This window comes from Grampus griseus (genome assembly GCF_964374135.1).
Source record: "Grampus griseus genome assembly, chromosome: 18".
NCBI lineage: Eukaryota > Metazoa > Chordata > Mammalia > Artiodactyla > Delphinidae > Grampus > Grampus griseus.
In genome coordinates, this window is record NC_139012.1 from 28,084,791 (window position 1) to 28,108,118 (window position 23,328).

Consider the following 23,328-nt stretch of genomic DNA (forward strand, 5'->3'; position numbering starts at 1 on the left):
ATGTTTAATTGAATTTTTATTAAGATAAGTACACACTCACATGCAGTTCTGGGAATAATAGAGATCTTTTGTGTACTCTGTCCAGTTTCCCTTGATGGTATCATTTTGCAAAATCATAGAATAATAGGACAACTATGATATCGCCACTTATATAAACCCATCTGATTTAGATTCTCCAGTATTACTTTTATATGTGTACATGTGTTAGTATTAAATTCTATACAATTTTATCACCTGTAGGATCATATAGCTATCACCACAGTCAAAAACAGAGCAGCTCCCTAAATCCCTCATGTTGCACTTTTATAACCACATCTACCTCCCTCCTGAGAGCCCACGCCATATCCCCAAGCCCCGGCAACCACTAATCTGTCCTCCATTTCTAAAATGTTGTCATTCCAAAATGTTATATAAATGGAATTATACAGTATGAAATCTCCTGAGATCATCTTTTTCACTCAGCATAATTCCCTGGAGATTCATCCAAGGTGGTAATGTCTATCAAAATTTATTCTTTTTTCTTGCTGAGTAGTACTCCACAGTATGGAGGTACCCCCAGCTTAATTAACCACTCACCTACTGAAGGACATCTGAGCTCATTCTGGTTTTTGGCTATTATTATAAATAAAGTGCTATGAACATTCATATACAGGTTTCTGTGTTTCTGAACACAAGTTTCCATTGCCCTGGGATAAATGCCCAAGAATACAATGTGCTGGGTCTTATGGAAACCGCATGTTTAGTTCTCTGAGAAACTGGCAAACTGTTTCCACAGTGGCTACACTGGTGATGTTTTACATCAATGTATTTTGCCCAGAGTATGTGCTAATATTTTACAATGGTCATGAGACTGTGAGAAGCATTTAATTGCGCCACCTACAAAGTAGGATGGGAGGAGAGAACAAATAGAATTGTTTGCCCATTACCTGGGGAGAAATCCCTGAAACCTCCCCACCCCCTTAGAGTTCAAGTAGAAGCCTCTAGTTTAAAACGTTTTCTAGTTTAAAAAGAGGAACCGGGGCTTTCCTGGTGGCGCAGTGGTTGAGAATCTGCCTGCCAATGCAGGGGACACGGGTTCGAGCCCTGGTCTGGAAAGATCCCACATGCCGCGGAGCAACTGGGCCCGTGAGCCACAACTACTGAGCCTGCGCGTCTGGAGCCTGTGCTCTGCAACAAGAGAGGCTGCGACAGTGAGAGGCCCACGCACCGCAATGAAGAGTGGCCCCCGCTCGCCGCAACTAGAGAAAGCCCTCGCACAGAAACGAAGACCCAACACAGCCAAAAATAAATAAATTAATTAATTTAAAAAAAAAAAAAAGAGGAACCTACTTTCTTCTTGCAGACGAGCCATGATCTGAACATCAGTGAGGTCCTGTAACTTATATCCCATGGAGATAGAATCATCCTCCAGCTCTGAAGTACTCAGCTCACTGTCTATGGATGACTGGGGACTGAGAGGGGAGCCCCTGGATGTGTAACCTAAAAACAAGGGAAACGTGTTTGTTACTTAGTCTAAAGAACTGCTATCTGCATGTGCTTTACAGTTCACATATCAACAGTCAGCACTTCAAGGCATTCTCCAATCAAAAGGCACAGAGTGGCTGAATGGATTAAAAAAAAAAAACAAGACCCATCTATATTTTTCCTGTTTTCATTAAGTCACCAAAAAACAACCAACACACCACTATGACAGGAGAACGGCAAGACAGTATGCACCTCTTCACGTGTTCATAATTCATATATACAAAACCACTTGTTTTGTTTTCTCAAATTCAGTTTTCATAATTCAAAAATCCACTCTGTGCTGTACACTAAAAAAAATTGTTGAAAAGGTAGATTTCAGTAGATTTCATGTTATATGTTTTTTTTACCACCGTAAGACAAGAAAAATCAATAATGCTAAATCTGCATCCCATTAGCTTAGGTATATATCTAAAGGCATGGTATAAGAATACATATCCTGCACACTTTCAATGCAGAATCAGACATGCTTGTCTCTGGTAGTAATGGAGTATATATTTGAAACTAAATTTTAATCTGGTCCATTTTTTAAACAGGTACAAACAGCAGTGCTATACATGGATAAGAATATCACACATAAACGGCACACGTCCATACAGGGAAGCACATACAAAACCTTCATAATTTAGAACCGTCACAGGAGACTTGTAGTCACTCATGAAAGTGAGAAAGTAATGGCTGGAGATAGGAGAACCAAGGAAGAAAGGGCTGAAGGGAGAAAACTATAGGGATGGAATCACCAATGCTGAGACAACTATGAGACCGTCATCTCATAAAAAGCTACTATGACTATTCTTTCTACACAGCCCTGACTTAATAAAAAGCACCAACAATTTTTTAAACAGCAAGATATAATAAAAGTCTGATAATCTTCAATCATAATGAAAATCATAAAGACCTTTATTTTGTTCAACATTTAATTTTAAAAGCACATTATGCATTTGGAAACACATAATTATATATATATGCATTTGATAGAGTGAAGGCTGCCTACTGTACACAATTGAGAGCAGATTAATGACGTTAAAGTACAAATTAACCCTCGCCTTTGTCATTACCCAAAGTAAGCGTGCAGCAGACTCCCCATTGTGATAAGTAAGATTACCCCCAAGCTTTTCAATGAAAGGTGGATATTTAAGCTGTGTTTAGTGACTGATTTACAAAGCAAGCCGCTAGACGAGAAGTTGAAATATTACCTGTTCTTTCAGGTGTTAGTATTGCTTTATTTGAGGTTTTAGAGAAGCTGGGAGTATTAATGCCATTGCTATAAGGGCTGAGTCTTGCCACAGGGCTATAAGGAAAAGCCAGTGAGACATTTGAAGGGAAGAGACTCCGCCATCGGCTAGCTGTCACAGAAGCAGAAAATAAACAGCAGCGGTTAGCTATACAGAAGCAGACGTTGACTTGTCAGAGGGAGAAAGGGAAGAGGTTAACAAAATGAAGAGACAAAGCAACTTTTCATTCTTAACTGGCTCTCACTTATCTAAGGGAAAACATATGTAAAAGCGGGCTATTTGTGAAGCAGGGCCCTATTTCTACCTTCATTAAGAACCATTCAATCAGTGCCACCTTGATTACAGTCAGTATGTCTATATAACAGTGAAAAGTTGTTTTTAATTTCCTCATTACGAATATTTTCTATTTCTGCACAAAAATTTAACTGTTTTAATAATATAAAATGTTAATGTCAAAAGAAAAACTCAAGGAAACTTATCTTTAGAATTATGGGAAATAGTTCTTAATATTAACTGTTCATAGTCCTATTTTTTTCCCTACGTTTTATTTTCAACCCATTTAATATTAATAAATGTTGACCAAAGAATTATTATGGAAACTTGTTCTTGGATTATGGAAGAAACTTAAAACGACTACTGTATCTTACTGCATCTCTGCTTGAGTCCAAAACAAGCTTTATGGAAAAATGATCTACAAAAATCACAGAAGGGTATATATACACCAAAACTTAGTGATAGTTATTTCAGGTGGCAGGCATAGAGGTAACTGATAATCTGCTGGATTTTTTCTTTATAAAAAATGTTTTCCACATTTTCTGCATTGAACATGTGTTATTTAGGTAACTTTTAATGGTAGGATTATACCTATTATTAATTTAATACTATAAAATAAGGAACAAAAAGGAATTTTACCTGCATTGGCAGATGATCTAATTGCACATTATCTCTCCTGTCCTAATTAACATATTTCCCTCCTCCAGAATTACCAGCCCCTTGGATCTTGGGATATAAAAAGACCCTAAATTGTAAACAAAACAAAACAAAACAAAACTTCAAGTCACACCTAAAATCACTTCCTCTCTCTTCATGGCATACAAATTACTGTGCTGTCAAAATCCACTTTTCTAAAAAGCAATGTACTAAAGCAGGACAGGAGGGAATAGATGAAAAGTATAAATTAGGTTAAGTTTCACTTTGAGCAATAACTTCGTTACGTTTGCTGGAAATTCGACAAAACTTGAAGAAACAAGTATAAAAGGAACTGCTTTGAAATGCACTCCCAGGACACTTTTAATGAGAGATGCTAATGAGCAAATAGCTAAAAAGTGTTCAAAGATGGGCAGTGGGGTTGGAGAGGAAGAAACTGTGGGCTGTGGGCAGGCAAAAAAGTAACAAGCTCCAATCCTGAGACTGGTAAGGTAAGGTCCTTGCATATTAGCACCACGGTTATTTATAAGAGCAAATGTTTCCTGTTACTTCAGCAAGAATTCTTGAGAAACAGCACCATCCCATTCAAACAACTACTGAAGAAATAACCTTTTCCTTACGCAGATGGAAGAACTAGTTGAGGAAACTACATTCACAGTGATTCTGCTTTCAGAATCCACAAGTTTCACGAAGGGGTCACTGCCAGGAAGCCTCGTTCCTAGTTGACACCAGTCACGTCACTTATCCAACATGCAATTCCCAATCTGTGCCAGAGCAGAGACGTGCAGAGCTGGCACTCCCTTCCCTAAACCACCAGATATGTAAACCCGATCCCAAAACACACTGAGAAGTAGGGGTTAATATGCAACACACACCAGGTAGCTCTTCTCACATCTTCAATCTCTATAACTCAAAGTTTCTCATTAAAAATTCTATATTAAAAAAAAAAACCAATAGTTCTTTGTGACAGCTGACTTGCTTAACAGTTGACGTTATGTTACACCAATATGATCACTCGCCAGGCAAATTACAGTGACTGCGTGTTCTCACCCACAGATGCAGGCGACAACACATCACCACTAACGAGCATTCATTACTCTGCACAATAACTACTGTGACCCGGGCCTCCCAACACGATGGCACAGCGACTGTGGCTATGACAGCAAGATCCCAACGAAGAACACAATTAGCATCTATTGCAAGAAAGAATGCTTTGCATTGTCCTTTGGCATGGAGGCTTTTAAGAAGAGGGAGGAGAATTATTGCAGAGGCAAGCTAACAAAATAACGATGTTATATTAGTGCCCGAGGTTGTGGTGGAGAAGGAGAGTGGAGGGGAGCGGAAGCCACCGCATCCTAGTTATTCTTCAGTGTGTAGCTAAAGAATTGTAAGAACTGCAACAGGAAGCATTTCCTTAGAGGATAAAAACAAACACAAAGAACTTTTCATAGGGCAATTTTGTTTTTTCCATTTAATTAATTTAATGGACTTTCTGTATACACGAGGATGTCAAATTTTTTGAGAGGCTTGATGATGATCAAAATGACGCTAAGAAAGGAGCAAGACAGCTTCTGATAAAGGAGAAAATGGGTGATGAACTTCTGAACAGCTAAGCTTTCCTATCCTCCTACTCTAAAGTTCTATCGGTAAGTACAGGGCTTCTCCAACTTGGATCAAACGTATCATACTTGGCAGGGCTTTCATTCCCAAATACCTAAGTTAAACTCTCTCCCAGAACACTTCTGTCTGCACACTCTCTGTGGTCCTACTGCCACTTCCTTCATCAAGACCTCGCCATCTCTCACTAGATTATCGCAATCTATTCTTCAGCCAAGTTCCGGCCACCAACACTGCCCTCAGAAAGCTTGCTCTGAGCATCGCTACCAAGCTTGTGTTGGTCATTGATTATTTTAACTGTGTTGCTCTCTTCCTTTCTAAAGTAGCACAGTGGCTTTTCACCCAATACTAGATCTCAGGGACTCCAGATCACCTCACTAGGACCCTTACCCAATGCCCTATACCTCACTTCCCACATCTAGAGTGTTTCTAAAGCTTCCTTGTTAAGAATACAATTGGTATTGGTTAAACTTTCGACTTTGCCACCTTCTGTCTGGTAAGCATTTTCTATTGAAATTAATGTGACAAAGTACTAAGTTGTGGACAGATACCTCATCTTTCGGCAAGAAACTAGTTTGAGTGTCCAATGGTCTACTAGGTTATTTTTTTTGTACACCTTCAAAGTTGTCTAACTTAAAAAATAAATAACACTATATCTGTGAAGCTATTTTTTGTACATTAGGCAAAGTATAACCCCCCTGCAAAAATCAATTTGATAAATGCTCCAGTGATGATAATATCAAGAAAAATCATAAAGGATAGGTAATGGGATAGGTTTAAGAAAGAATCTAATTTTTTAAAATTTTCCACACTAAAAATTATTCCTAACAAAAAAGTTCCCAGAAACCATGACCCTCCTCCCATGCCTTGATCATCTTTGCCTACACTCATAGTATATATAGTAAATATTCAAATTTTTGTTGAATATATATATCCATGCATATAATCAAAATCTAATTTAAGAATGCAGTATGGCTTAATTCACATAAAATGAAAAAGAGTAACTGATCTAATATGTAAACCTTAGTGATAATCCTCAAAAGGACAGTACTGCATCTACCTAAGAGTTCAAAATAAAGCAACACTCTATTCTGGAAATAATCATTTTCACACTTTCCCCTTGTTATAGACAGAGCCAGTTGAGTACCCAATACAATGTCTGGCACATAGTATATAATCGATAAATGTTGAATGTGGTCAAAATCTTGGCAGGTTCACTAATACTCCCCTATTTCAAACCATTCTACCATTCCTACCTTGACATCTAAATGATTTTGCCAAATTTCTTAAACTTAATATAACTATAATTTAGTATATCTTTGAAGACAAAGGTGAGTCTAGACACTTCAGCCTAGCTTGAGGCCCAGTGAAGAAATATACCTGTAGCAGCACTTCGTTAATACTTCCCAGTAACCGCTAAATTGTTGAACTTTATGTGTGTGAATCTTCTGGTTTCGAGCTAAATGATTTTATATCACTAACGGCCAGGTCCTGTGCGGAGTAACTGATGCATCCGGAGTAAACAGGCTTCAGCCTAGATGAGCTAGTTCCTACAATGCACAGTTAAAGTGAAGGATTGTGCCAGGAACACTAGTTGGCAGTAAACCGTGCAAGAAGGCTACAAAGCTTCCTCAAATTCTTGAGATGCCAACATTTCTTAAAATCAAAGAAACCATATACAAAAGAGCTGAAAGTGTGTTCAGTGGAATTTCTGTACACCCCACTATCAGCGTAGCATCTGAGTTGGGTGAGTCCTGGACTCTTACTCTGTCTAGTGGCTTCTACCAGTACAGACACACTTCTAACCAGGTGCTGTGGTCTGATTTTTTTGTGTCCCCCTAACATTCATACGTTGAAATGCTAAACCCCAAAGATGATGGTATTAGTAGGTGCGGCCTTTGGGAGGTGCTTAAGTCCTGGGGGTGGAGCCCTGAATGGGAGTAGTGCCTTATAAAGAGGCTCCAGAGAGATGTGCCATGTGAAGATACAGGGAGGAATCTGCAACCTGGAGAGGGCCTTCACCAGACCACGCTAGCACCTGACCTCGGATGTCCGGCCACCAGAGTTGTGAGCAATAAATTTCTGCCATGTACAAGCCACCCAGTCTGTGGTATTCTGTTACAGAGCAGCCTGAACAGACTAAGGCATGGGAAGTTATCCTAAAAACAAGCCCTACTCTACTTCTCCCATCTTTTTTCTTTCTTTCTTTCTCATCCAAGAATAAGACTTTAAAAGTCAAAACTGCAGTTTGCAGAGCCCATGGCTCACTAATTTCCCACATCCTGTTACTTGTCTCTCTCACAAAGCAGGTGATCTGGAACACCACTCCAGAAGGTTGGAATGATCCCAGCAGTGTGAGGAAATCAGTCTAAAGCAGCCCTAGAAATGTTTTCTTTCTGCAGTTTTTAATAAGCCTGATGAAAACTCATTGACAGCAAATCTGAGTTCTGTTTTACTAAAATTCACAGAACTGCCTTCTACATTAAGTCATATTTTTGCATCTCCTTGCTCGTGGCTCTTCTCAGCTACCCAAATTTATATTCTCCATCATTCCCTAAACCAGGAGCTGCTTGAGGCCAACTATCTGTGTACTCCTGAGCCAAAAAAAAAAAAAAAGTCTAGTGCTCCAGAATAATTCAGACACCAACATTTACAGACCACACCCAGAGTCCGTCCTTTATTCAACATTTACCAACAGATACCAAAAAAATAAAGGTCCGTCTCCTGGAGCGATCTCTTCCATAGGTACACACAGCACAGAGTTCTTTTCCTGCTCAATTCCCAGTCATTCTGGGAAATCTGCCTGGCCCCTATGCTCCCACCTGCTTTTCTAAAATTCATTTTTCTATTCATTTGAGTAGGCACCCACCATGGTGGCTCTCCAGTGCCAGATGCTACAGATACTGAGCTGTGTAAAATATGGTTACTGTTCTCCCGTCCTTCCCACTTCAATTTCTAAAGACCAGTAGTGCAAAAGACAGGCAAGTAACAAGAGTACAAGCGCCATGACAGCACCATGAAGTGCACGCAAAGTGAGGAAAATGGTCACCTTTGAGGGAATCTAAAGACTTCACCAGAAGACATGATGTTTAACATGGCCCTTGAAGGTTGAGGAGCTTATCTCCCAGGGTACAATGCCATTCTACATATTCATTCTGGATAACACATGTGAAGTCATGGAGGCGTGAACAAGCAGGGCATATTCAGGGAATGGCTGACGTTAGGACTGAAGCATAGGGTATATGTGGAGAAGTGTTAGGGCTGGAGAGCTTGGGAGGATCCGTTTCTGCACTGTCATGTATAAGTAGAGGCTTTAATATTCAAGTACTGTCTTGACTTTGAGAAGGAGAAAGTCATGATCAGATATGTATTTTCTGACGACATATAGAATGATGGACTAATTGGGTAGAGATTGATGATTGGGGGACCAGTTAGGAGGCTTCACAGTGCAGCTGGTGAGACACCACAAGGTACCAAACTAAAGTACTGGCAGAACATTTGGTGAAAACACGTTAAGCCACATCTGAGCTGAAGTGGAAATATCTGGTGAGCCAATGAACACAGGGAGTGGACAAAAGGAGTAAGGCAAAGCTGACACCATGGATTCTAAGACACAGATGCCATCCGCTAAGACGGGAAACATGAGATAAGCATGCTTAAGAAAAAAATGAATTAAATTCGAGATACTTGTAGGACATGCCTATGTGCTCGTGTCCAGTAAGGAGTCAGAATTCAGGAAAGAGGGCAAGAGACAAAGAGATCAGGGTACATCAACAAGTAAGTGTTAGATGAAACCGCAGGCATGAGTGAAATCACCCAAGCAGAATATAAAGAAGGAAAAGAGAAGAGGCCTAAGGAAGGAACGTTTAAGAGTGGGTATGGGGAGGATCAGTGGAGGTGGCGGGAGATGAAGGTGGGTTTTGTGGCCTCTTACCTGTAGATCAGAAGGCAATAAACATGCTGAGAAGGCAGAGGCTGGAATAGAGAACCTGGCAAGTATTAACAGTAATGACCAGCCCACCACTAAGACAAGCACAGATTATTACCTAGGTGAGTCTGGAGAGCATATCTCCGTGATGATACTAATCTCAACAGGCAAGCCTAAACAAAACACCTGAAGATGTTAGCAAGTGTCCTTTTTATGATTCTCTAAAGGGCATTTATGTCCTACTGGTTTAGGTTTAGATAGCTGAAGTGTGGTGGCCATATTACTCACGGAAATGTCAAAGTGACACCACCTGTGTCATAAATAAGGGGAAAAAAAGCCCTAGTGATTGAAGGTTATTTGCCACTGGGGAATTTTAGAGATCTAGGGTAAGATCTTGGTAAGAAGAGTTAGATGTGGGTCTGGAAGGGCTAGGTGGCTGTATTCAATGCCTATGAAAGTCAGAGATGAAAGTCACAGCAACAGGCCAACACAAGAGTTGGCAAACATTTTCTGTAAAGGGCCAGGCAGTGAACATTTTAGGCTTTGTTGTCATATGGTCTCTGCTGCCACCACTCAACTCCGCCAACTCTGCCATCACAGCATTAAAGCAACCACAGACAATACCTGCATGAATGAATATGGCTATGCCCCAACAAAACTTTATTTATATATATACCAAGAGCTGAATATCATAGAAATTATGGGTCATGAAATATTACTGTTCTTTAATTTTTTTCAACCGTTTAAAAATGTGAAAGAGGCCATATAAGAACAGGCAGAAGGCCAGGTATGGCCATAACTTGCCAACCCTTGGACTACTATACATACAGGTTTTGTAATATTCCCTCTGATAAATGCACAGGATTCTATTGCAAGGGTATGTCAAGGGTTAAGACATAACGATAGCCAATAGCATTCTTCTCTACTGTCACTTTTCATAACATACTGTAATAAAGACCAACAAAAGACTAAAAAGACATTGGACACCAGAGTTCCAGTCTCCATCCTGCCACATGCTAGTTCTCAGATCTGGGGCAGATCAATGTAACATCCTTGTGTTGCAGCGTTCTCATCGGAAGAGAAGGTATGTTTGTCAGAGGGTAATAAGCAGGGCTGTGGCGAGTATAAGACAAAAGTTTACACCATGTATTCACAAACTACAAAGCTTTTTTTTTTTTTTTTTTGCGGTACGCGGGCCTCTCACTGTTGTGGCCTCTCCCGTTGCGGAGCACAGGCTCCGGACGCGCAGGCTCAGCGGCCATGGCTCACGGGCCCAGCCGCTCCGCGGCATGTGGGATCTTCCCGGACGGGGGCACGAACCCGTGTCCCCTGCATCGGCAGGCGGACTCTCAACCACTGCGCCACCAGGGAAGCCCCAAAGCATTTTTTAAGGAAAACTAGTGAAAAGTTACAGCAAGTTGGGGCAAAAACGTCTTCTAAATTCTGACGGAAAATGTTCTGGAAGCTAGGTGGGAGAAAGGAGAGTGCAGAAATGATCCGCTCTTCCACTCTTCCTAATACTCAGGCCGTTTAACCTGCCTTCTCAAAATGACGGGCATGCTTTTTACGTTCTAGCTCATCTAGACAATTTCACAGGCTTAATCTTTCCTCAGCTGTTAGCAACTCAGAAGCAAAGTACTGAACCTTGAACTTTCAACAGTTTGACCAGGATGGGTCAACAGTTCTCACTTATTTACCCAAAGGCTATCTCAGAGGAAACAAACGTCCCAAATGACACATTTTTAAGAAATATGGTTTCTTCAAAACCACAAGCTTCTAAGTCATATCTCTGAGTCTTAAACAATGATGTTCTTTACCACAGAGTCCCGGAAAGTAAAGGAAAAGGAAGCAAGGAGAGATTAACAATCATTCAATTCTTCCGCTTTTATTCTTTCTTTTATACAACAGGTAGGCAGGCAGGCCTCAGTTCCAAGCCAAATGATTAGAGGAATTCAACTACGTGGCCCTTTACTAACACCAGGTACAGAGTGGTTTAGGATCAGCGAAGGACAGGCGACATCAGCTCTTTTAATACTTTCTGTTCTCCTTATATTGGCAGGAAGCTGTATCCAGACCACAGCATTTTGCTCTAAGCCCACAAACCACCGGGGCAGGAAGAACTCCATTTTCACAAACCATCCTCTCCAGAATAAACTTCCTAGGTGATTATGTTACAGCTTTACATACCTACAGCCTACAGAAATGCTTGGACTAAGCTTAAACGGGGGAATTAAGAACCCTAGGAAAGACAGTATTTTATTGGTTCACTCTTACAAACTCTGACTGCACAGACTGAGGTAAAGGTTTTCTGGAATAAGTTCACAGGAAGTAATAAGCACTGCTGACTTGGCTCCAACCCGCGCCAGCCCCCTGAAGTAGTAACATATGGTTTGCAGCTTATCTGATCCACTATTTTTACTGGGTGAACCTGAGCAGCATTAATTTCTCCACAGCTCTCCCCGGCCTGATAAATAAGCATATGGGATCTAGGAGGTCCTTCTACTGCTCTGAAACAGGTGGTCATACTGCTCTTTCCAGACATACAAAAAGTAAAGAGGATTCAACTATTATGCACACGCCAGTGCACTGATATAAGGAGAAAGGCTAAAGAACTAGCAGATGAGGGCCTTAATTGGTGTAACTGGTATTCTTAGGGGCTTCTTTTTTTTTTTTCTTTTTTCTTTTTTTTGCAGTACGCAGGCCTCTCACTGCTGCGGCCTCTCCCGTCGCGGAGCACAGGCTCCAGACGCGCAGGCTCAGCGGCCATGGCTCACGGGCCCAGCTGCTCCGCGGCATGTGGGATCTTCCCGGACCGGGACATGAACCTGCGTCCCCTGCATTGGCAGGCGGACTCTCAACCACTGCGCCACCAGGGAAGCCCTCTTAGGAGCTATTTAATCAGAGTAAGTTACTCATCACCCCCAAGTCTCTCAATCTTCAAATTACAGCTAGAAAAACCTACTAAGTTAATTTGAATCTTTTCCCACAGGTTCAGTCCATTCAACCTACAATGACAAATGTAATGATTTAAAATTATATGTTTTATATATATATGATACATATACACCTATGATCCCGGAACATTGTAGATACTCAGTATTTAAACTTCCAGTTATATTCAAAATGTAATAATTTATAAAAACATGACTTACATACCACCTTCAAAAAACATCTAATAAAACAGTTCATTTACGCATATAAATAATACCTAGAGCTAATCAAGAAAGTCACTTTCAATATTAGGATTAAGTTTAATATATTAGGTTTGAAAGTAACTAAAAGATGGTGTATACCCTCAATGATTGGCATATAAATGTTTAATATTTGTTGAACGAGAGTTACAAAATTTCACCACGAAGGAGTGTTACTTGATAACATTTATTCCACAGGGATCAGAGTTTTATAATTATTCTTGATCTGAATTTCATCGTTAAAGTAATCTAGCTGGTTAAAGTATCTCATCATCATGAGTAAGGCACTAGACCTTTTCTACTTCTCAGACCCTAACCAGTCCCGAGACCACACGCCGAATGCTCTTCTCTCCCAGCCACTACTGGATCCTTCTCCGGTCTTCTCTAACCAGGACAATGGTCTAAAAGTAAAGCTGGAAAATGAGACTTGGGAAGGGAAATTCTGTGGACTGTCCACTTGTTTCCACTTAATCACTGGTCAAAACTGAAGATAAGCTGTCAGCTTTAGGCACACATGGACCAAATCCAGTGTTATCCGGGACTGGAGTGACCTCTATGACTTCACAAGTCACCATCGTCATCAGACTTCCCATCTGCAATTAACAGGGGAGGTTAAAAATAAATCTAACTTCAGTAGTAATTAGACTTCAAAGGCATGTTTAAAAATTCCCTTGTACAGAAGTCATTTCTCCCTTGGGCCTGACTGCTATGGCTTACAGCAAATTTAAGGACAGTGAAAATGGCCACAGAACGTGAGAAGAGGGCCCATGTGAAAGTAATAATGTAACCTGCAAAGAACAAGGGAAAAGAGTGACCTAAGAATCTGTCAACCATGCGATGTTGTCATGCGGATTGCAGACGGCTGCTCTCAAGTTAGACTACAGCCACAACGCAAGCCGTGACAGCCGGCTGGAACAACTTCCACGTTCGACACGGCAATAATGAGAGAAGGAAGATGCTACAGAATCCAATTCTATGAAGAAATAGGCTAGACGATCTTGACCTTTGAATATAGTGGCTTCCCCCCAGCGAACTCTAAGGATAGACTAGATCACCAATAAGAGTCCCCCTGCCCTTGAACATGTACAGTGTGGTAAGAATCCAAGCCCAGTAGGCTAACAGAAAGCACTAGAAGCTCCTGAATAGAAGAGTGATGGAAATGGAATTTGAACCATCCTTCCTTTTAGCATCTCCTGCGCTAGGGTACTCTTCTGCCAGTAAGGGACACAATGTGTGTGGCCTACATTCCAGTGGCAGAAAAGGCCTCTGACCTACCAGTCTTGAGTGGTAGTAGAAAGTAAACATACCAATATAAATAGCTTTGACAAAGCAAAAACTTTTTTTGGCCCTAAAACTAACCACTTCCATGATTTTATTAAAATACCTGCACGTAGAAGAACATTCAAATACACATAAAGGTTATAACAACCAGATCCATTTGGCAGGAGTTTTGCTTTGGAATTTGGGGACAATTATATAATTCGTATAAAAGCGCAACTTTAAGTAGACAAACCAGCACCAGCTTGTTGGTGCCTGACTCCCCGTGGTGAACAGGTTAGACATTTCGTGCATGCTCCCCCTCTCGTACCTTCCACCTCGGTTTGACGGTTCTATCTGGACACTGTCAAGGTTTATTGTATTTTCGTTCTGTGCAATAGCTGTGCTTCGGACAAGCTTTAAGGTGATCACTGGATGTCAAGCCACATAAACGTGGCATTTCAGTGTTTTGGTGTAGTAAGTACAATTAACTGGAGAACTGAGCATTGTGAAAGGACAGCAGCCGAGAAAAGTAACTGGACTAGACCCCAACAACTAGGGGAAGGACATCGTAAGCCCTCAGAGTCAAATCACTTTCTTATTGTATCTTTCTTGGTTTCTCCTAGGTCATCTTGGTGACCTAGGGTTTGTAGATCTCATGGATCTCTCTCCTGGTACTTTTCCCGCCATTAAACTAGGGTGCATAAAGTAAAATTTTCTAAATCTTTGCAGATCCAAAACCCTCTCCCACTTGTCTCCACAATTTACTATTTGCCTGGGTACGAAATCACAGTTTGAAAATAACTTCCCCTCAAAACTTTAAAGACAATATTGCCCATCTAGCATCCAATATTACTTATGAAATATCTGAGGTCTGTTACTGTTGTAGATAACCTATTTCTTCCTTTGAACATTTTTAGGATATTATCCTAAGCCCTGGAAAATCTGAATTAAACCAGGATGTCTAGGTGTAGGTCACTTTTCATCTATCCCAGTTCATGCTGAGGGCGTGTCTTTCTTCAGCTCAAAGAGATCTTCTTCCGTAATTAACTGATTCTTTCTTCCTCTAAACTATCTGTTCCAGCTTCTAAAACTTAAAGATCAGAGGTTGCAGATCTGTCCTCCAAGTGCCCTAACTTCTCTCAATTTTCTCTCTTTTGGGGCAATTCCTTTGTCTAATTCAGATAAGCAGCTTGGTTCTTAGCCCTGTCCATTTTTATTTCAGTGCTTCCAAGAAATTAAAAATGACTAAAAGTAGTAATCATTTGACTACTGCTCTTCCTAGCAATCTGTTCTTGTTTTAAAATTGTATTACTACTCTCTTGAATCTGAGCACACTGAGCTCTCTATTCCCCTAGTTACTTCTTTCCTACAAAGTCAGCTGACCTTTTTATTTTGTTCATGCTATTAGTTTTCTCAAAAAGCAAGTGAGACTTGGTTGCTGGTTCGTATTTATGAATAAAGGCTAAGTTCATCTGAATACAGGTAACTGGCGTTGAGTTTCTTTTGCACCAGTGTAGGTATTACACCAACAGGCCTCTAAGGAAACTAACAACAGACAGTATGTAAACAGGTGGATTATTTCATAAGCAAGTTCTCCATACGTGCCTGGACATGCAGCAGTAGAGTGGCTGAGATCCCAACAGCACAAAGGAAGGAGGTCTCTATCTTAGGGTGGAAGGTAGCAGGCTTCCAAAGTTCATCTAATACTCCTCCCACTCTCTGCTCAGTCTAATGTGGATACCTGAAGTCACCTCGAGCTCTGCTTCTCAATCAGATCTCTCTGCCATCTTTAAAGATAGGTATCTGGGGGCTTCCCTGGTGGCGCAGCGGTTGAGAGTCCGCCTGCCAATGCAGGGGACACGGGTTCGTGCCCTGGTCCGGGAAGATCCCATATGCCGCGGAGCGGCTGGGCCCGTGAGCCATGGCCGCTGAGCCTGCGCGTCCGGAGCCTGTGCTCTGCAACGGGAGCGGCCACAGCAGTGAGAGGCCCGCGTACCACAAAAAAATAAAAAAAATAAAAATAAAAATAAAAATAGGTATCTGGTTTGACCCTGAAGATTAGACATCCCCACCACTTGCAGTCATCATCTTTAGCACATGCCAGCAACTCCTACTGCTAGAGTATCCTTTTCCTGATCCCACTTTCCTTATTTAAAAATGCTATGAAAATGGAAAATCACACACGATTACACTGCATGTGCATATATACACATGTATATGAATACACAGGCACGCACACTAAAACCTGAATTTCAAAAACTGATACTTTTACACACACACCCCGTTCACTGAAATATATCTTACAAGTGGAAAAATATTAAACTCACAGGTACAAAATGACAAGAGCTCCAAAATTCAAACACATGAAACTTGTCATTATATAAAAGTATAAAGCTCCATGTATTATAAATAAATGAGACTATCAAAGCCTTATTATTTTCAAAGTAAATTAAGCACCATGAAGTTTGGCCACATTTTAAACTACTGCTTCCCATAGGCGGTCACGCAAGAAATTCAGGATATTAATGAGAGAAGCAGGAGAAAACATTTCCAAGTCTAACTAAGTTAAAGAATCATCCTAAAAAATGCTAAAGCCCAACTGCAACATCCCAAAGAATTTCTAAAATCACTATTTCAACTCTCCAAATTTTGCCAGATTTCAAAAAAGGGTCAGTCTTGTAAGACAACCCTGTAGCTTTCCTGTCCAAAGTCATGTCACTCCTTTGCTTAAAACTATTCAAAGGTTTCCCAACCATCTCAATAGAAAGTCCAGAGTCCTTAACTCTAGTTTCCTTTAGAATCACTCAGCTCAGGTTTTCTCCCTGCCAGTGGTCTGCCAGTTGGTCTCACTTCACGAGTCTCCTCCCATCTCAGGGCCTTTCCACATGCTGCTCCTATGGTCTGAGCTGCTCCCCTGCCCTCCTCTGCTACAGAGTTACCTGCTGAACTTTTGCTGACTCTTCAATATGTCACATCCTCAGGAAAGCATTTCCTGGCCATACCCCTCAGACTCAGGTCCATGAACATCATCATGCTTGTTTTAAGGGAAAGGAAGAAAAAAGAACAAGAGCTGCCATCTGTGTCATCTGTTCCCTGTACTAGACTGCTTGCTCCAAAGGCCAGATGCTGAGTTCATCTTGCCACTGTACCCTTAGTCCTTAGCACTGAGCGCTAGCAAGTGCTCAATACACATTTACTTCATGGTTTAGCATCTGAATCATCTCTCTGGTCAAGGCCCAGTGTCTCAGGAAAGGTTGTCTACAAATTCTTGCAGAAATTGACTGTTTGGTAGAGGTCCCAAGAAACAGGTAAAATAAAATTTTACTGCCATAAAGGCAAGTGTAATCAATCATCAGAGTAGTGTGAAAGCAGGAAACAACTGCTTTGGGAGAATCTCTATCATTTCTTCTCATTGGGGTGGGTAACAAAATAGCATGCCAATTATGTGTTCATTATAACAAACATTATGCACTATCATAAGTTATTGCTTATTTTGATAAACACCTTTCTAATCATGGTGGAAATGCAAAAGAAAAAACAAATAGAAACACATGCATAATTGGCAAAAGAAAGGAAAGGACAATTGTTTAGGAATATCTGGCAAATACATATCTATGTTTGTTGGCTATAATGGTATAGAAACTGTGAATTTCATGGGAACACAATCCCTAATTATGTGTTACTTTACTGTACTCAACACCATTCCTAATAATGAAGCAAATACACTGATGCTATTCGGAGCCTAAGAGCAAAGCAAGGATGTGATGGAAGCACACAGACGTGATGTATCTTCAACTTCCAGCGCACAGAGATAATAGCAAATGTCAAGAAACCCTGTTTCTGCACAAAAATTTCAGTGTGATTCCAGATTACTTTTCCAATGAGAAAGGGAATCCTTTACAGAGCTTACCTAAAATGAACCGCACAGACTAAGTTTTAATTTTGTGTTCCAAATGTGACAGAGCACCTCAAGACTGGAAACACGAGCTGGCGGAGATAGCATCTTGGGCCCCGCAAGGAGAGACTGGGCAGGCTCCAGGAGACAAGACACTCGATAAGCTTCTTAATGTCTCAGTTCAATCTGTGTGGCTTTTGCAAATGAAAAAGGCCACCTTCAGAGCCCTGGGTTAGTCGACAACTTTCTTCTTCATTGGCTAAATTTAGAGAGAAACACTCCATCATAACAACTGAGACAAGAATGGGAACTGGTGTCATATGAAGATAAGAGAAAAACTCAGCTAAGAGGTAACAGCTATTCACATTTGCTTAGTATATAATCCCAGAGGAAATGAGAGATGGTCCCAGGGAAACATGACCCAAGATAGCTAAGTGTGCAGAGCTACACTATTGGTGCAAACTATACCCACACTCCTCAAATGTGACCTGTCCTGATTCAATAGTTATGGACATTCAAGAATCTTAAGGCAAGATAAGCTTTTATTAACTGGCCCCAAATTAACTGAGCCACATATTGGGTGTTTCAAATTACTTAGATAAGCTTTTGGATCATTATTTGGTTATCTAACATCCCAGCCTCATGACATGGACTTAACAAAAGAGTCTAGATTAGCCTTATTCCAATTTAGAATATCATGTGAGTTAATGCTACCCATGAAAGTTCTATGGGTATTTGTTATTTACATTCTAAAGGGGTGGAGGAAGTGGGGAAGAAGAAAGAAAAGCATGTCAGAAATGAAATATTAATACATATAGATCCGAGAAGCAGCAGGAGAAAAAGAATAGACCACAGAGGTCCTCTTGAATTTTCTACTATTCTTGAATAAACTACACTCATAAAACTTCAATTTGAGATCCCTAACTCTACCAAGTATCTTTATTTATAGGGAGAGAAAACAGACCCACTCCCCCAAAGAAAAAAATACTCTTCGCTTTCTATAAATAGCCGAACTAAGAGGATTCCCTGTATTTTTTTGGGTTCAATCTCTGAATAAAGAACTGTGTATTAGGAACGTGTCCCTGTATTTACATGACACTTCACGTTTTTCAGACTAATTTCACATTCAGCATTTCCTGAAATCTTTGTAACAGCCCTGTGAAATCTGTTAAACGTCCCCACTCATAAGCAAGACATTGGAAACAAGTGATGTGCTCTTAACCAGAGTCAAGTAGGGCTGAGGCACTAGATCTAACTACTAGATCAAAAACCCTTCCCCCATGGGGCTTCCCTGGTGGCGCAGTGGTTGAGAATCTGCCTGCCAATGCAGGGGACACGGGTTCGAGCCCTGGTCTGGGAAGATCCCACATGCCGTGGAGCAACTGGGCCCGTGAGCCACAACTACTGAGCCTGCGCGTCTGGAGCCTGTGCTCCGCAACAAGAGAGGCCGCGACAGTGAGAGGCCCGCGCACCGCGATGAAGAGTGGCCCCCGCTTGCCACAACTAGAGAAAGCCCTCGCACAGAAACAAAGACCCAACACAGCCAAAAAGAATAAATTAATTAACTAAAAAAAAAAACCCTTCCTCCAAATTCATTCATTCAACTATCAGCATTTAACGCCTACCAGGTGACATTCCAGGCACTGGGAGGGTGACAGCAGGGAACGAAACAGACTCAAATCTCTATCCTCAGAGCTAACACTGTAATGAATATGACTACATAATTATTTTGTGTGTGGCTTTGGCTAACCGGATGCCATTTACAACACCAAATGTTCAATTAGTTTCTTTGCTCTAAGGAATTTAAATGTACTCAAATTAATACATCACAGAAACCAACCATTCAGAGCTTAAAACTTAGTAATAAGCACTGGCAATTCAAAAGGAAACTGAGGTACAGGTCCCCCTAGCCTCAGATGCTTAATCTATGTGAAAAAAAGGGATACACATGTTAAAAATTCAATTAAAAGATGTTCACAAAACAGGGTGCTTCCAAATGTAACATAACAAACATTGTTAGGAGCATTTTCAAAAAGGAAAAACCAACCAAGAAAAAGAGGAAATATTAGTTTAGGCTTTCTGAATTTTATACGAATAGATTGTAGATTTAGAAGTACTGAAAGATTTAACTTTCAGCAATTAGTTATTTTATTTCTATCATTACTTTCTGTACATTATCCAAAAAAGTCATTTATGTTATTCCAATATATTAGGAAAGAGACTGAATATTTAAGCCTTTATTATGTCTCCTTCACAAACATCGTTATTTAACCCCTTATAGCAACTCTATAAAATAAACGTAAATGTAGAAGAGGCTGAGAAAGCTTAAGTAACTTGCCTTGCTGACTACTTGATACATAAGACTTTACAAATTATACAATTTGAATAGTAAGACCAGTTTGGAAAAGGGAAAAATAAGTTTCAGGAGCCACAATAAAGTTGCAATTAATTTAATTAATATTCAGTTAAAATATTAGTTAATATTTTAATTAAAGTCAATTTATATTCCCTATGAGAATATAAGAGTATTGGATACATATTGATCATCTGTAATATATATACCCTACACCAAAAATAATTATCCTATTGTATTTTGAGTGCACTTAACCAATTAGCAAAATTATAGCTGTGACAACAAAGGTTTTCTTTTAGCAATATCTTACAAGCAGTCATAATGTGGGTGCTCACTCCCTATAAAATTAAATCATATAAAACATTTCTTTTCCATCATTTTCTTCAGAAAAACAAACCTTCTTCAAAGGGCAAGATCTTAATAAGCCTGTTCTCACAACCTCAAGGCAAGACTTGAACACCTCCCATATATTCTCCCAAAATCTACCAAGTTTTGTAATCTAGAACCAGGGTCACAAAGTTGTCAGATACGAATGAAGGTTATTAGAGGACCCTCCCAAATCGAGAAGGTAGGCAACAAGAAGAGAGTTAGGCCCTTCAAGAAGTTATAATCCAAACGAGCTCGTTAGCAACTACACAATTAGAGACAATTCTAAGAGAAATGCTACTCCGTGTACCTGCAGAAACAGAGGTTGACAAACCCTTACTCAGATGTGCTCGGGGATGTGTGGGCCTTAAGCAGAGAAGACAGCTAATTTGCAACTGAGAAAATAGCACAGGCTAAGTTCCTAGGGTATAAGAGGGAATGAGAAAGAAGAGATGTAAGACCAAGGGGCCCAAGGGGACATAAGGCCCAGCCACTAGATAGACTCTGGCTCCTCATAACTATGGCCCTCTTCACATGTTCTCAGGGAATTCATCTTTAATTGCTGAGCAATTTTCTTCCCCAAAACATCAGGGTCAGGAAATAAAAACCAAATATCTAAAATACTTGTTCTCTAATAAGCAGCATCTTATCTGAAGTTGCAGGCTGACGTTAAAGAACATTTACCTATCCCTTGGTAAAAGAGAGAGAGAGAGAGAGAGAGAGACAGAGAGGATAACTTTACCTTTCTTCAAAGCTCATCTCTAACTGCTCCTTTTCATGGCAGTGGATGGTCTAACTGAACAGTCTTGGGTGGGGGAATGGCTGGGAGAAGCATGTACAACCACTAATCATTTTGCAACAAAATGCAGTAAGGTAAGTAAAAACCAATTATTTTAAAGTAAACATGCTTGTGAATGGAAAAGCAATGCTGCAAGTTGATACTTCAAGTGACGCCAGTCTTTCTTCTGAAAGAAAGAGATGGCTGGTAAGGAAAGTGGTGCAAAGACTTCACCCCATCTTGAAATATTCAAAAGCAAAACTGAAATTATAACAGTAGTAATTGTGACATTGGGTTCATAAAGAATTAAACAAAAATTCATTTATTTTAGCAACAGTGTCTAATACATGTCAGGTTCCCTTCTGCAGCTGGTGTGATCAACAAAAAAAAGTCCCTGTCCTTGGGCAATTTATATTCAAATGAAGACACAACCCTGGTCTCAAAGAAAATGCTCAATGATGTCTGTTACTTGAAGATGCTGATTGTTCCAGAGAAATGAAGTCTAAACAAAAACAAAATACTTTATTAGGGAGTTACTTGAAACTTCTAAAATACGTGACACACATTATTCCAATTAAACATTTATGCTATATAATGAATAAACTTTAAGTTAAAACTGTAATTAGGGGCTTCCCTGGTGGCGCAGTGGTTGGGGGTCCGCCTGCCAATGCAGGGGGCGCGGGTTCATGCCCCGGTCCGGGGGGATCCTGCGTGCTGTGGGGCGGCTGGGCCTGTGGGCCGTGGCCACTGGGTCTGCACGTCCGGAGCTTGTGCTCCGCGGCAGGAGAGGCCACGGCAGTGGGAGGCCCGCGTACCGCAAAAAAAACCAAAAGAAACTGTAATTAACTGATACCAGTTAATTAGCTGTCACTGACAAAGAATCCCTTAACTGGAATCCAGTAAGAATTCTTTGCTATAGAGGACTAACTATGATTTCTTCTCTCATTTCTACAAAACCACACTAGAATGACAGCTAACTCAGGTCTTCTAAACCTACATGGAATATCAAACAGGAGAGGAGATACTATCAGACTAAGAAGAGTCATTTTATTTAGAAATGAAAAAACAGATAAACATTAGGTGATGGACCCAGTTGGGTTTTGATATTCTCTGCTCTGAGGGTCCACAGTGGGAATAGGTGAACAAAGACCTGGAAAAGCTCTGAAACTGATGGTACAGACACCACAGAGGGTAGGGAGTTCTATGGTGAAACGAACACAAGATGACTGCTGCAAAGTCTATGGGAAGAGTACCAAAACCCTTGGGCTCCCTCCCCAGCCCAAGCAGCTGCTCCTCTCGTGCTTTACCAAAGACAGATTTCATCACTTAAACTGAAGCAGAAAGCTGCTAGATTTAAGATATCTCACACATACAAGGGTATCTTACAAAAAACAGAAGGATTAAGTGAAAGTTTGCAAACTACATGGTAAACTCAATGAGGGCAGGGACTGTTTTGGTTACTGCTGGATCCCCGTTACCTACCATGGTTCCTGACACATAGCAGGTACTTAATAAATATGCAGCAAGAGTTTAGCAGACGAGTTTTTTAATCTCCAAGAAAGCAGAATGTTCAAAAAAAAATCAAGAATAAACAAAAGAAGAGAAAAATATAAAATGTGAACATCAATCCAGGAAATTCAGCATCTGACTAAAAGGAGTACCTAGAAAGAAAGAATAGAGAGAACTGGAGGGGAGGGGTGGTTACAAAGAAATAATGCATGAAATTTTGCAGAGCTAAAGTTTCCAGGCTGGAAGTACCCACTGTCTAACACACACACACACACACAAATGCAATTTCAAAATACCAGGAAGAAAAGATTCTAAAATATCCAGTGTATTTTACGCAGAAAGATCAAAAATGAGAATGGTACAGGATTTCAACAGCAATCCTCAAGCTAAAATATAATGCAACACTGCCTTCTAAACTCTGCTGGAAATGGTTTCTAAACTAGAATTCTACATGTAGCCCGAAGAACAATCAAGTGTAAGAGCAAAGGTACGATAAAGACATTTTCAGACATATGACGTTCTCACCACTGACCTCCCACATATCCTCTTTCCACTTCTACTCCCCACAAAAAGCAACAGGAGAACGTATTCTGCTAAACTAGGGAATAAGGAAAAGGAAGTCTCTGCATTTAGGACACGAGCGATACAATGCAGAAGACAGGATGCGGAATTCCTAGGATGAGAGCAAAAAGGCCATGACAGCTGCGCACAGGCCTACAGAGAACAAGGTACGACTGCAGTAAGAATA

The 23,328-nt window shown here is 40.5% G+C and overlaps 1 protein-coding gene across 2 annotated transcripts in view; it reads right to left on the minus strand.

Moving 5' to 3' along the window:
- The window catches only part of SLAIN1 (SLAIN motif family member 1), a gene marked incomplete at its 5' end in the record, with an annotated part of 60,332 nt that overhangs the window by 19,596 nt on the left and 17,408 nt on the right, over positions 1 to 23,328 (minus strand). Inside the window, 2 exons of one of the 2 annotated variants that reach the window (XM_082675909.1) lie at positions 1,330 to 1,479; positions 2,718 to 2,867. In XM_082675909.1, the coding sequence (XP_082532035.1) occupies positions 1,330 to 1,479; positions 2,718 to 2,867 (300 nt within the window). The remainder of the gene's footprint in view (positions 1 to 1,329; positions 1,480 to 2,717; positions 2,868 to 23,328) is intronic. The other variant, XM_082675910.1, reaches the window with a different exon arrangement.